The sequence below is a fragment of the Daucus carota genome, chromosome 5 (assembly GCF_001625215.2).
Source record: "Daucus carota subsp. sativus chromosome 5, DH1 v3.0, whole genome shotgun sequence".
In the NCBI taxonomy this organism is placed as follows: domain Eukaryota; kingdom Viridiplantae; phylum Streptophyta; class Magnoliopsida; order Apiales; family Apiaceae; genus Daucus; species Daucus carota.
In genome coordinates this window covers 45008695-45023535 of record NC_030385.2, presented here as the reverse complement: position 1 = coordinate 45023535, position 14841 = coordinate 45008695, and the positions used below count along the sequence as shown (strand labels likewise).

The 14841-nt window shown below is 33.4% G+C and overlaps 2 protein-coding genes across 5 annotated transcripts; both read right to left on the bottom strand.

The window, feature by feature from the left end:
• Positions 1 to 397: 397 nt before the first annotated feature.
• LOC108220288 (probable 1-acyl-sn-glycerol-3-phosphate acyltransferase 4) lies at positions 398 to 3854 on the bottom strand. 2 transcript variants are annotated; one of them, XM_017394018.2, is made up of 5 exons: positions 3641 to 3854; positions 2913 to 2959; positions 2206 to 2826; positions 1967 to 2097; positions 398 to 1058 (listed from the first exon to the last, which is right to left on the bottom strand). In XM_017394018.2, exons 1-5 carry the CDS (start codon positions 3716 to 3718, stop codon positions 616 to 618), a joined length of 1320 nt encoding a protein of 439 aa, XP_017249507.1. In that variant the 5' UTR covers positions 3719 to 3854; the 3' UTR covers positions 398 to 615. The 2 variants fall into 2 exon arrangements, with proteins under 2 accessions (XP_017249507.1, XP_017249508.1); XM_017394019.2 differs by lacking the exon at positions 2913 to 2959 and having other exon boundaries at positions 3641 to 3840.
• Positions 3855 to 5527: 1673 nt separating this feature from the next.
• On the bottom strand, positions 5528 to 13790 carry LOC108223818 (protein DA1). Of its 3 annotated transcripts, none has more exons than XM_017398244.2 (13): positions 13622 to 13790; positions 12753 to 12916; positions 11937 to 12086; positions 11697 to 11781; positions 11051 to 11381; positions 10013 to 10133; positions 9116 to 9199; positions 8096 to 8215; positions 7747 to 7959; positions 7563 to 7625; positions 7357 to 7475; positions 6157 to 6215; positions 5528 to 5979 (listed from the first exon to the last, which is right to left on the bottom strand). In XM_017398244.2, exons 3-13 carry the CDS (start codon positions 12045 to 12047, stop codon positions 5705 to 5707), a joined length of 1581 nt encoding a protein of 526 aa, XP_017253733.1. In that variant the 5' UTR covers positions 12048 to 12086; positions 12753 to 12916; positions 13622 to 13790; the 3' UTR covers positions 5528 to 5704. The 3 variants fall into 3 exon arrangements, with proteins under 3 accessions (XP_017253733.1, XP_017253735.1, XP_017253734.1); XM_017398246.2 differs by having other exon boundaries at positions 11051 to 11378; positions 13622 to 13781; XM_017398245.2 differs by lacking the exon at positions 12753 to 12916 and having other exon boundaries at positions 13622 to 13779.
• Between the last annotated feature and the right edge of the window lie 1051 nt (positions 13791 to 14841).

Sequence of the window (14841 nt, the reverse complement as noted above, 5' to 3'; positions counted from 1 at the left end):
ATTTGATAATTGTTTAGTCCAAACGTATACTCCCTCCGTCCTAAAATCTTATAAGTCACAGAGTTATGTTTCACGGAAGCATTAAAGTGTGTGCCGAACATTTAAAAAAAACATATAGAGATAAGTGGGGAGCATTAACATTGAAAAAAAAGCTTATAGAAATGAGTGGGACGGAGAGGATGATTTATTTACGGTCTAAGCACTGCTTGCAGTATTTGCAGTCTTAACTAGAATTGTGGCGAAAATTATTAAACACTGCTTGCAGTATTTGCAGTCTTAACTAGAATTGTGGCGAAAATTATTAAATTCGATGTCAAATTATTTGAAGTACATCGATTCCTCTATGCCTTGAAATGAAGCATGCCGCTAGATTGTTCCGAAAGAAAGAATGCTATAATGAACAAAAGGACAATCATTCATCTCTAAGAAGACATGAAAGTGTAATTACATAATAAGAAATCAAAGTGAAGTTGTGAAAACCAGCAAACTACAGAACAATTAAACACAGCGATATACTGAACAATGTTTTGGGATTTACAAGCAATAGTGGTCCTAGAAACTACAAAAGGCCAGTACCTTTTTTAGCACTTTGGCCATGAATTTTCCTATGCTATGCTATTTGTCTTTCCTTTGAAATACAGCTGCTTTGACATAATCTAGTATTGGTGTTGGTCGAATACTGAAATACGTGGCAGAAGCAAGGGATACGCAAGAGAGAACTATGTATATTTTGAACCAGAAAGATGAAAAAAGGGTCAGATATGTAAATACAACAGTCAGGGCGACAATTACAGTGAGATTTACCAAACTTTTTGATGTTGAAATTTCTTTTTCTGTTATCTGACTAGGGAAGTAACCTCGAGAATTGAAATCTTGGAGCAACTGGTCCTTAAGAACGAAAGCATCCATCAACCAATCAGCAACCTCACTTTCTGAAGAGGGGATCTCGGCAACAGGTATACGTCGAATATGAATGTGAACTTCTGCAGGATCCACACCAAAAACGTTGTCCAGAAAATGGGGGCACTGATATTTGTAGGCGATAGTCACATCGTAAACTGAGACACATTGAGAGCACTTGAGAATCCAAGAACAGGACTAAAAACATCAATTTACACGTGATGCTGCAACTAAACTAACTGGTCTTAGTCTCATTACACATGTGATGCTGTGCAACTTGAACCAAAAATAGGTAGAGAAAATGTTATAGATGCTGTTATTCTTGGAAGAATTATTTCCATCTAATTAAAGCAGCTGCATGTCTTATTTTCTTTGCTACTTATATATGGGAGATTGGGAAGTAAAAATCACTGCTAAGGAACTGTTCAGAATTAACAAAAAAAATTTATAACACACATAAAAAGATATGGAACCATGCAAGGGGTTTTGTCCTCAATGACCTAATCCACACCCAACTTTACCAACACAATCTTATCTCCAAACCCTCTTATACCACCTCTCAGCTCTCTATAAGAATTTTAAACTCTCAACTAGAACCTCGTCAACTAAACTCCTACACACAAGACCCTGTTTATAGAGTATCAACATGAGACTCTTACATGCAATAACTAGTACCATGACTATCCAATATCCATACATGCAAATTATCAACACAATATTCTTATTGAAACAGAGTTTATTGAAACATCAAACTTGGGCAGTTAAATGCCTCAATCTACGCATGGAATTTTTTCTTAGGTAAAGAGACAATATGTTGATCAACCAACAAACATGAACTCGACACTTTGAAAAAAAAATGGAAGGAACACCAAACTTTGGCAGCTAGAAGTCTCAGTTAAGGCATACAAATCCTTTCCTAAAGATGAAAAGATATAACAGTAATGTAGTGATATACAGGTCTGTCAGTATTAGAATACATCAGACACAAGTTCGCCGAGTAAACACCTAATTACAATACTTAATGGTCAATTTATACATCATAATATGCCGAGTAAAGAAATTATACCTGCATCCAAGGAGTTGGCTAAAGTTTCCAAGCAAGCATGAAAACCCTTTGTTTTAGGAAGAAGCACGTTCTTCAGTATAGGTAATCTATTTTCCGCGGAAAACTTTTGACTCTTTTCACACTTCTGTTGTCTGTATGCAGACATCAAATATGGGAGGAGCACATTCTTCAGTAGGTAATCCATTTTGACAAACGTAACATCAAATACTAAAAAGACAGTACAAGGGGTAGTGCCTTACGTAAAATCAGTCCCTTCCGGAAATACAGCAAGCCATAGTGGATCCCTTATATCAGTGAAAGTCGAAAGCCTCTGGTGCATGGTTGATTCATCAATTTCCCACTTCCTCTTGACTGAAATGAACTCAAGCACATGAAACCCCCAACCTAAGATAGGTAATTTCATCAGACTGCTCTTGAGGACATACTTAATGTATCCTAGGGACCCCTTTCGGAAAGCAAGATTCCATAGATACATCCAATCAACCTCAGTTCTATGGTTCGCTATAAGCAAAACACGTTCCCCAGGTGGAACAGTCTCTCCAGAAAAGACAACTTTAGTTTCGTTAATATTTTCAAACAAGAAGGGCCACAAAGCCAACCAATGACCAAAAATGAATGACACTACTTTTCTGCTGTAGTGAATGCTGAAAAGGCGCAACAACAGGAAAGACACAGGTCCAAAATAAACCATAAACATGAATGCCGTAGAAAGAAATATGACTAAACATATCAAACCCCTCAATATCCTGAATGGAGTCAATGGTCTATGCTTTAGTCCAGTTGTGCTGAGGGTCTTTGATGCTTCCATCTTCTTCCAAATGCAGTGGCCTTGACTCTCCCCCAATAAGTCACTGTAGCATCTGTGATTTTTAAAAAAGATCCTTAGAACCATCACAAGAGCATAACAATGTAACCTCTAGATCTCAATAGCAGGGAAGAGATGTACATGGCCAAGATGGGAGAGAATAGTAGAGCCTTATTAGTAGACTTAACCTGCCTCGTTTGAATCAGGAGAATCACAATCAAAAACTTATTTTATATGTTCATTATGACAATTGCTCTATAACTTAAGGTAAAAGTTTCCAGGAAGTTTAAAGGTGTACAACCTAATTAAAAACAATGCCAACGAAAAACTCTCATATTCAAGATGTAGTCCTATCAGATCAATTGAATTTCTCTTCAAAGTTTGTAAGCATACGCACACTAATTTTATCACAGAACCTGTATTATATCCCTATTGCGCAAACATAATCATAATCATAACCAATTCTTGTCTATAGTATCTGTTACATTCTAAATTCCAGTCACAAACAAAAATATATATATAAACACACATCCTCAATTTAGGTCAGATGCATTGTAACAGAATAAAATAAAATACAAAACAATTCTTCATGACACTACCTCCACAATTATTACACACAAAAGACTACAAATTTCACATCTAAATCACACAAAAAAGGATCAGGATCATTCAAAAATCAATGGAACAGTAAAAAAACAAAAACTAGGCACATCATGTTCTTGAAATAGCAAGAACCAAAAAGACACTACAGTTAAAATTGCATGAAGGGTATTTAGTATTGACATATATAAAAGGAAACAAATCCATCTATTCATACAAAGATGTAAGAAAAAAGACAAAGAAACATGGGTAAATCAAGAATTACGTACCAGTAGAGTTATGATAAACAACGGAGGGGTTATGTTTTGTTGTTCATTTATAGAAGTGGAGTTATGTTGTGATAACATAGTACAGAGACATGAGGGTTATGGGGAAGTGGGTTTCTTTTCTTGTGTTGTTTTAGATCTGATCCACTTCTCTCAGAACTCTCTTCTCATCCTATTTGTCTTGTGCTCTGTGTTTGGTCGCTCTATTTCTTTTTTCCACCACCTCTATATATAACCTTTTTTTTTCCAATTTTTCTTGAGTTTCTGATATATATATTTTGATGTCAGATAAGGTTTTTATCTAAACGGGTGATGTCAGATAAGTTTGATCTAGAGCTATCGGGTCTTTTTTAAAAAAAACTTATTAAATTTATCTGAGTTATTTCAAAGAATCGAAACGACTCTGTCAAAAAAAATAAAAATTTAAATATATATATCAATAATCACAATATTTTTAATTTACTTGAATTTTCGATAACATATTTTGAGATCAAATTATTTTGAGTCAGAATTAATAAAACTTATATACCATATCTCATATGTGTATACAATTTTTATTTTTGGTTTAATATTAATGTAATATATCACAAGAAAACATTATCGATAATATATACAGAAATTATGAAATGTACTTGGTAACAATTATTCATCACGGAATATTTATAAGTGATGTGGACTTTGTTTTCGAAAGTGTATGATCCTATTCAGAAGCTCGTTAAACTTTTTAGTAAAATTAAGAGATCTGGTTGAGCTAGATATTTGATCAAAGGAATCACGTGACTTTAATATTGATATCTGATAATTAATTAGATTAATTAGTGATTTAGAAGAAATTATTCATATGAATTATTTAGTTAAAACACCGACCTATATCTACTTAATATATAAAAGGCTAATTCAAATTGAGTCAATATATAAAAAGCTAATTTAATAGTAATTATTTATCAAATAATTTCAAATAAAACAACTAATTCAAACTGTTCGTTAGATGTGCTTAATCAGTTAATTAAAATAATTAATCTACTTTAATAATAATCAATTGCTATTTACTAACCATTAATTTTGTAAGGGGATCATTGTGTTAATTTAATAACACTTTTTATATATATTGATTATTATTATATATTAAGCTTCGACTCTTTCATAATAATACTGTTATATATTAAAATTTTAAAATTCAATATATTTAATATTTTATTTTACCTAAACATATGCCACCAACTTACAATATCACACTCGCACCCTATTGGCACTTATTTTCTAGTAATGCTCATATTTGGCCCACAGGCACCGGATATGCTCTTCTAAATACCTGACCACACAAGAAACGGAAGAAAAGAAATCTTGTTAATCACAAAAGCATAGTTCCGTAATTTATTTTTTAATTTTTTTTCTTTTGAATAAATATTTTATATTTGAATTTTTATACACAAAAAAAATTTTCAAAAATAAATTACAAAATTATGTTTTATAAGAGCCTTAACGTGTCGAGCAGTGAAAAAAACTGTAAATAAATGAGAGAGACAAAGTGAGTATATATTTGTTTACCATAACTTACTTCATTCCGACAAATTTATTGAAATAATACTTTTTAAATCATCAAAATTTCAAAATAATTTGGATGCGTATTTTTCTCATCATCCAATTGAACAAAATCAACCGTCTTTGACGAGTATTCGTGGTTAATACATAAAGAAAGAATAAAAAATAAAGATGGTGCATCATTCACTTAAAACTGTATCTTTATCTTATATTCGAGTTGCAAATATTTTAGATTTTACAATATCAAATTTTGCATTAGGAAGTGAACTTAAGTTACCTTCTGTGGTGCTGTTTGTGTTTGACTAAACGCGGTAGAGATATTGTTGACGAGCTGATTATTTATTTATATTTTTTTAAAACAAGAATAATTTTATTACGTAATCAGCAGTACACAAAAAGAATAAATTTACAAGGAATATATATGTATGTCTCTTCTCCTATCAACAGTATATTTTCTTTAGGCCATCTTAAAATCCTAAGATGAAACCAAATGATACACAACTATCAAAAGGCTGACCCAAAATTTCAATATGGAAAGGTCCCTGTGAACCGAATGTGGTCCAGGGTCCTTTGAAGACCATATTTAAGCACTGCCTGATTCCCGGCTCTAAAGCCATTTCCATAAACCGGTGACGTATCGGATTCAATCTGGTGTTTGAAAAACTCACCGAGCTTTTTATCAAATGGAGAACTAGTCCTCTGGTTTGATTGTTCAGCAGAAGCTCTCTGCGATTCTAACCACATGTGAGCTAGCACCTGACAGATACCTTCTTCAACATCCGGGCTCAGGGTCCGATAACCTTAATGTCAAAGATGCATAAATTCAAGTCATGTGGTTGTTCACCATAAACTTCAAATCATAGTAATTCGCAAACTAGTTGTAAGATTTAGGTGTTCTGATGTTATAATCGTAAAATATAGAGCACTATCATTAATGTTATAATCACTATACATTGAATATGTGTAAAGAAACACACCACTAAGTCGCATCCAAGCATGCATCATCTCATGAGCTAGAATAGATCCAGTCAGCAATCTGTATGAAAGATTATTTGTTGTTAAAGATTTTAAACGAACAGACTGTTCCAACTTAACCACACTGAAAGATAACATACTGTCCACATAAAGTTTTGTGCAAAGTGCAGACCATATATGCATAATGCATTACACTGTTCAGATAGTAAGTGAACCAGAGGAATAGCTCAGCCAGTAAAGTAAGGTGGAGGCGCGTTGCGTCCCATGTTTGAATCTCACAAGAGATGACTAACGCGTCTAATGTTAACTTACCTAGAATTTTTTTTTCAGGGTAAGGGGATTTACAAATTTCTAGGTTTACGCTGCACATGTGTGAGATATCGCGTATACACAAAAGTGCTTAAAAATTAAAGTATTCTTTCCTTGCAAAATTTCTTTTTAACTGCTGCCATTTTAAATACTTGAGAGATCATAATTCTCTTGGGTTTGCATTGCACTTGTGTGAGATATTTTATTTTTTTTTGACGACTGTGTGAGATATTTTTATACTACAAAAAAGTGCTTTCAGAATTTCAATATCCTTCTGCTTCAACCGAAAGATCACAATTAATTTGCAGGTTTGGAGTCACTGTCTTTGACTTTGCAGGTCATTAATTTGCACAGGAATAACAGGGCATCATACTCATTAGTACTTTGGTATTTGGTACTTCATACGTTCCATTTAAAAGAGTTTCGCTTATTAATAAAGAGTGTATATTATTATTATTATTTATCTTGTTTTTATCATTATTAATTGTTATCTTTTCTTCTTCCTTGTTTTTTTTTTTTTTTTTTGGGGGGGGGGGGGGGGGGGGGGGGGGTCCCTTTCAGTGTTCACAGATAAATCAACCACCTCCTGTATCTATATTATCAGACCTTCAGTCAGATTAGGAGCAAAGACCTTGCTTCGATCTATTCAGGGTTTTATAGATTATTCCTTATCCTACAATATTATTTCAGCGGATTCAGAATCAATTACAATAAAATAGAAAACTAGTTTCTTTTTAAATAACTATGTTATATATTATATCTGTTTTACCTTCCATTGGAGGGGTTACATAAAGATACAGGTGCTTGATTCAATACTACTATGTCGTAACAATATGGACTAAATTACTCAATACATATCTACTACATCTGTTGCAGAAAGTGTATAACAATACCTGGGAAGGCCATATAAGATCAGAATTGCTGTCACCTCACAGCGACGTGTCAGCTTATATGGCTCTGTTCTCATGTCCATGGCTCGATTTCCTGCTCCTATTCTAGGTCGCCTTAAAACCTGATGTTTGCGCAATTCGTGGTAATTAAAACTAATTAAGAGATGAGAAGGACAAAGAAAGAAGCAGGAATATTTATAAGTCCTTACAGTGCTGATGGTTTGTTCTTCAGAAAGGCAAAGTCCTCTGGTCTCGGGCATGTGATGATGACCCTGTTAAAGAAGATTTTCATTTTAGAAAAAACAAGCTCATTACCCTTAAATTGACAACCCGTCAAATAAAGGCTACAGAAATATATATTTATGGCAGTGTCAGCCTATTATAATGTCTTACACTCTTCTCCCCATCCATGGCTTCATTAAGAGCTTGTCTCTCAACCAAGAGTAGTGGCACTTGCTGTTCCACCTTCATATTTAAACTTTCATAAAATTCTCGTATATCAAGATATAAAGGTTGACACTGGTCAGTGTCCATAATTGCAGAATCCAGACACTCTAGGCAAAGGCTGCGGCCATCATCAAGGGCAACATATTTGGTGTCTTGTGGCTACATACAAAAGTTAAAAAGCAAAATCAGACTTAAATAAGATATATATATATATATATATATATATATATAGAGAGAGAGAGAGAGAGAGAGAGAGGCCGTCAAGAATGAAAGTTATGTAAGCTATCAAAATAACCTCCATTCGCTCACAGCTACAGCACCGCGAAGTTCTATCATGCTCGTGTTTAGGACAGTATTTTTGGGCCCAAAAAGGATGCGCTCTATATTCAATTAGACCAGCTGCGTTCGTTGGAATCTGCAGAAAAATTAAATGTGTTTAAACAGACGTTACACTATATTTTCAAACTAGTAAAAGAAGAAAAATATTACAGATATGTGAATATGATTACGTAAATGCAGAAAAGTTTAAGAAGGTTCAACAGCATGTAATTTGATGCATTTTTTTTTTTTAGCTTCCAAGGCAATTGTCCGCACAAAGAATAGATAGAGATCTTTGAGAATATCTAGTATTTCCAGTTATTTCTGCATAAGCATTGTGCAACTGTGGAATCCACTAATTTTGCACAGGTCTCTGGCATTGAAGAAGACATTTTAGCTTTTAAATTGTACTGCAAGAGTGGCATATACTTCCTCACAGTACACACAAGATTTTAAATTTTTTTGTGCCAGGTGTAATTCCACAAAAACATCATGTGCCCAAACCAGCTCTTATTCCAATTAATAACTTTTTGTAACAAGGTGGTGTCAAGGACATTACTGTTAACAGGAAGACTATTAGTTGAGACAGCATTTAAGAGACCTGAAACTAACTAATTTTTGCCAGCATTCTTTTAAGTCATACTCAAGACCTCACTTGGTTGAAAGTTGAAACTATTAGGGCACATGCACAGTACTTTAGAACTCATAATGACAGTTAATACTTTGATAACCATCATTGATGTGTAAAAAAACAGTCAGCGTTTACCACTACAAGTTGATACAAACTCAGCTAAGTTGATACGAACTCAGCTATCGCTGGTAGTCATCATGGTCATTTTATACACAGAAAGACACATATATCACTCATTTAGAAATGGGCGTTAGATAGGCCATCACATTAAAGTGAATGCCAAATATGCAGGATTAGCTTGGGAGAAAATATATGCAGAACAACTCTAAACATATATGCTTATATATTATACTAAGAGATACTTACAAAGTGATTGCAAACATCACATTTTGGGTGATAATGTTCTTTGTAGCAAAACTTGTGATAAGGATAATTCCCAGACATAGAAAACTGCAAAAGAAAAAAAAACTATAAAAAGATATAGTAATATACAGACTTGGAAGAAATTATCACAAGAGAAGGTAACATCTATTAATCTAACAAAATAACACCCCCTCTACAGCACTACAACTTGTTTTGCCATTACTCTACCACCACATGCCGGATATGTGTTACACTCAAAAATCATTATTGTACTACTAGGCATCCAACAGCCTGAATATCATTCCAAGAGCATCTTCAATTGGGATGCCAAGAGGGGTGCCAAAATCTGAGGAATGGCACACTTGGGTGCCTCCTTATTGGAGTTACAAGGGTGCCCAGAGAGTGACAAAATAAGTTCCCAACTTTTGGCACCCTCTAGGCACCCCCTCTAATTGGATAATGTACAAATACTTGTCTTGAAAGTATATATCATTTTACATATTTTCTTGTATCTAGTTTCTTTATCATCTGTTCGGGAACCATTTTGGCGCCTTATATTGGGTGCCAACTAATGGAGTTAGAGGTAGCCATATATGACTTGGATAGAGAAGAAATTCAAAAATTATTATTTATGATGAGTTGGGACAAGTCTTGCACCTCTAAAGGGTGACTGTGTTAGAGATGCTCTAAGGGTACAAATGAAGTGTAGATATCTCGAAAAATAAAAGGAGTTGCCAATACAATAATAAATTTATCAAAATCTAAATTGATTCCTTTTTAATCAGAGCCATTTTTTTTTTGGTTTTCATCTGCAAATGGGCTTGCAAAGATAGGATTTTGGTGCGACAGAAATAGTAAAAAAGTGCCGGTGCACAACAAAGTATCAGTTCGAGTGACTACCTCATAATCAGCTATTGGTTGGTGGCAAGCATGGCATCGGAAACATTCTGGGTGCCAAATTGAACCCATGCAACTTAAAAATCGCCCATGGCCAATCTCAACATTGCAACCAGCACATATCCTACCACAGGAGAAGTTGGGATCAACATACTATCTTTGAACTATCTTATGCATAATGATTTAAAAGACCCAAGGTATACACCAGTAACCAAAAATTTGTTAAATCTAATATTTAGAGGTGCAACTCGGACTCTAGAATCGACTAAAGGGTGAAAGAAACTTACCCAGACATCTCTCTAAGAAAAGATATAGTAGCAAATATACAAAGTTCTGAGCAAAAAAGGCCCATGTTTGCATTAAAGCAACATGCAAAGCAGGGGGGTAGGTGTAATTCTCTCCTATGTCCCATCTAGTGTTACAAAAATTGTAACGCATTATGCATGCAGCATGCAAATGGAAACATAAAACAATTTCTATTTAATGACGTACTGGGGTAGGTGTCTGAAAATTTAGTATTAAAAATGCTTGATCATAAGCTCGTTAGGGTAAAATTAAAATTATGACATACGACTTAAAGTGAAAAGTGCAAAGTTAAAGTTGTCAGGGTGATTTTGAATTTATGGAAAACTTATGAGTTATGGAAAATATAATAAGAAAAATAGATTTGATACTATATCCCGTTTGAATGATGATATTAACTCTTATCATATAAAATCACAAAAATATAATAAGTTGTTCAACAAAGTACTTCCTACCAACTCTTGGCATTAAGTGAGTTTCTTACAAGATTTAGTAAATCTGGTTGAAAAACTTTAAAGCATGTTTTTAGTTTCTCAATATCATACAGCTTACAAGATGTTTTGAAAACTTTTAAGCCCAGATTAAAAGTAACGCGAAATATATTACTACACAGTACCTTCAAATATTTGTAGGTGGGTCCTATCAAAAACAGCTCAATAACCAGCAATTTTCTTAGCAAAGTATGTTGACCATAAATGAAGGGACCAAAAACATAATCAAGATAGTGAGTTATGATACCTGAAGCCAGTAGAATAAGGAAAAGGTATAGGCTGATAAAAATTTCCACTGCCCAATCCCATTCCAGAACCATTTCCATATCCCATTGCATTTCCGCTTACATGTCCGTTTCCTATCCCATTCCCATATCCACTTGCATGTCCATTTCCTGTCCCGTTTCCGCTCACATATCCATTTCCTGTCCCGTTTCCGCTAACATGTTCCTTTCTTCTTCCTTTTCCGCCCACATTACCATTTCTGTTTCCATTCTCAGGTAGAGAATCAAAATTTAAGCTTTCTTGTAGAGCTCTAGCAAGTTGCTCATCTTCTTCCAGTTGGGATTCATCAGCTACTGGAAACATAGAGAACTACTTAGTTTGTCATAAACCAGGGTATATGTGATGCAAAAATTGAACTGATTTAATTTCTAACTGAAACCAAAACAAAGATAGCAACAAAGAACTCGCATATTTATAACAGAAAATCTATAATTTAATTCACAAATTTAATTATCTGCGGTTAGTTACTACTAATATCATTAGAAGTCAAGATATCCAGGTTTAGCAAGAAATTATCAACAATTTAGCATCAAGTGTGAACTAACTTCCTACTTAATTGTCACTGAGAAGAGTATTCATTTTGCAGACTAAATGGCTAAATTACACACCAATTACATGTTTTCCTTTCTTATTTTCTTCGGACAAGGATATAGCAATTGCACGATCGATATCTTCTGTGTCTGACCATGCATCCTGCATGTCCAGAATTACAATAAGAAGGTTAAGGCAATATTACTTATAGTGATTAAAGATACCAATGCAACAGCATAGCATAAGAAGGAAGCTAATTAAAAAAACTAAAAAACTGATAATGCAAAGACATCTCCATATATATCAACTGTAGTGACCTGTGATGTAGATGGGTAATTCTCATTAGAGTTTGCACTATATCTCCAATCATATTGGCCTTCTGAGACATTATGACTCGAGCCTTTAAAAATCTTGCTAAGCCAACCCATAATGAGAAATGTTAGTTCATCAAGTACCTCAAGTTCTACCTGCAAGAAAATAAATAAAATGATCACCGGAACTTCAATATGATTTATATGTTAATTTAAATTTTCACGTTTTTATGTCATCCAACTATAAGAGTAGAAGAGTTGTTAGCTCTATAGCCATTCACTATAATCATCAGAAGAGCATTTCCTACTTCATTAACATGCTTTTTTCTCCCTGTACTCGGTTGTGGCACAGTAATTATGGTCGAGAACTTTAATTGGTCGTTTCTCGGTTCTATAAATTGTTAAAATAATCGGCAAAACACGATGATCTAAATTTTAACAAATATTCTAAAGCTGCTTCTACAGTAAAATATTAATTGACGAATTATAAGCCAAGACAATATTTTATCATAATAATTCTAGTGTCAGGAACATTGTGGAAGTTTTATGAGAATTTCAAGAAAAAATAAACAAAAAGGTATTAGCGTAGCTCTAATTGAAGGAGCCGTTATATAGACATTCGAGACTATGCAGTAATTATATACAATCATAATATCATAAATATCTACAATGGTAGTGCAATTATCGGATCAATCCTAATAAGTAATACAAAAATCTTATTAACGATATAAACATTATGTTTCAAAGATGCATACCACACCAATAACATCAAGCCTCAACACCAACCTAATACGTTGGAAAAAATGACAAATAATGGCTCACCTTCAAGTAATTAGAAATCTCTTCGAATGAATTGTGTTGATTAGTGTCACTGAGAATGTTATGCACACAAAGTATATTTATCCAAAATGAATGTTGCTCAAGATAAGAAGCAATCAGCTCTGCCTTCAATATCTTTCAGCCCAGACAAAAATTAGCAACCAGAGCTGTTCAATAATAAGATAATGAGCTGAAACGTATCTACATTATACATGGGAATACTAGATCAAAGAAAATATCAATCAGAGCCATTGTTGTTAATTAGATAGAATATAGATTGCACTTCTTTCATTAACTAACTCATCTTCTTTAAAAAAAATAAAAAACTTTCTTCATTATAACCACAAATGTTGCAAATGCAAGAGCATCTCCAGAAAGCAAAAAAAATGGTCTATCATCAAGAAAACAGCATCAACAAAACAGTAATCTAGTAATCTACACATAAAACATGGCAATGGGTGTACAAATTCATCAACAAAAACAGTAATCTACAGAGCATAAAACTCGAAAAACATGGCAATGGGTGCACAAATTCATCAAGTTATCATCAACTAAACATCATAATGTATCCATAATCAATTGTACTAAACATAATCTATCATCAAGACAAACACATGCTTCCTCAACAATTTACAAGAACCACGATACTTCATACACCAACACGTATCGACAAATTCTAGCACAAACCCATTAATCCTAAGCTAAATTCCAACCATAAAAATCCAATCTTTACAACAAAATCAAGAAAAAAACTCGACCCAATTCGGCGTAAAGCTTAAGCAAATATAAATATACAACACAACAAGAAACATAATACAAGACCACGAATAAATAAATAGAATCAAATTTATTATAAATAAATACAAGCATACCCCTTTGGACTGAAAGAATGGATAAAGAGGGGAGAAGAAATCTGTGAGCAGAGAAGATGGAGAAGATTTGATTAGTTGTGAAAAGTGGGTTTTGAACCCTTTTGATAGCTTATAAATTTGTAATTTGTTGTTGTACAAATATTACAACTGGTCGTGTTATAAAAAGATTGATTATTATTATAATTTAATTTAATTTATTACATGAACAACAAATGTAAAAGTCAATGGTCAAAGAAGTGTAAGAAGTGACAACACGGTTGGCAATGCGGCATTGGTTATATCGGTTGGTCCACTCGGCTTGTTTTTACGATTTCTTTTGCTTGGTGTTGTGTGGAGTTGTTACGTGGTTTGATATGATGTTTCTTGGAAGTGAGATTTTGAATTTGATGGGGGCTTAACTTTGAATCTAGATTAGGTTCATCTCGGCATGGGATCGTGTCATTATCCCCACCATGAGCTAAGTATGTCTTTTATTTATTTAGCATGTTTTTTATTAATTTTTTATGTTATATTTATATTATAAATAATATAAATTTTATATAAATATTATATCTTATAGATATTAAGACTTTTAAATATAGTTCAGGATAGTTATATAATCTTCATCATAATTATAAGTTAATATAACCAACTATATCATCAAGCCCGATTCCTAATTCCAATTAAATTATTAGCCCAATATTCATAAGTACATTTTAGTAGCAATGCTATAATAATGCAACAGTTTTTAATATATATTTAACTGAAAATGACATGCCATTTGGGCATGCTTTTTCGTAAAATACACGTTTATAAGAGTATCTCCAACGATGAGAAACCTTTAACTAGAAGTCTGATTAACATACAAAATTAAAAATTATAGTCAATGCCCAGAAAAACAGCACTCCATCTGTAGTAAACCCTAATCTATAATTATAGTCAACCTCCCGTGGATGATTATATTTGTCGAAACAATGCAGATCTGTAATGAATTTCACGTCATCTCCTGTAGTTTATTTTCCTTCTTCCCGCTGATTACAAATTATTTATTAGCATATTAAACAGATGATATGTTCTATTTATAACAATCCAAACATTAATAACATATTATTCTTAACTTATAACCAACCAACATAGCCAATACTATCGAATGTGTTACAGGTTATAGCCAACCTCATTGGAAATGCTCTAAGCATGTCAATCGAAACTCCCGTGACATGTACCATAATCTAGATGCATCA

What these genes read in the sequence shown, in the direction of transcription:
- LOC108220288 (XM_017394018.2), bottom strand. Translation starts at nt 3,718, where the DNA reads ATGTTATCACAACATAACTCCACTTCTATAAATGAACAACAAAACATA. An exon ending in TGTTTATCATAACTCTACTG is followed by an intron (nt 2,960 to 3,640) that starts GTACGTAATTCT and finishes CAAACGAGGCAG; the next exon opens with GTTAAGTCTACTAATAAGGC. An exon ending in AGCCAACTCCTTGGATGCAG is followed by an intron (nt 1,059 to 1,966) that starts GTATAATTTCTT and finishes AATGTGTCTCAG; the next exon opens with TTTACGATGTGACTATCGCC.
- LOC108223818 (XM_017398244.2), bottom strand. Translation starts at nt 12,047, where the DNA reads ATGGGTTGGCTTAGCAAGATTTTTAAAGGCTCGAGTCATAATGTCTCA. An exon ending in GAAAGGAAAACATGTAATTG is followed by an intron (nt 11,382 to 11,696) that starts GTGTGTAATTTA and finishes CTATGTTTCCAG; the next exon opens with TAGCTGATGAATCCCAACTG. An exon ending in CCATGGATGGGGAGAAGAGT is followed by an intron (nt 7,626 to 7,746) that starts GTAAGACATTAT and finishes CTTCTTTAACAG; the next exon opens with GGTCATCATCACATGCCCGA.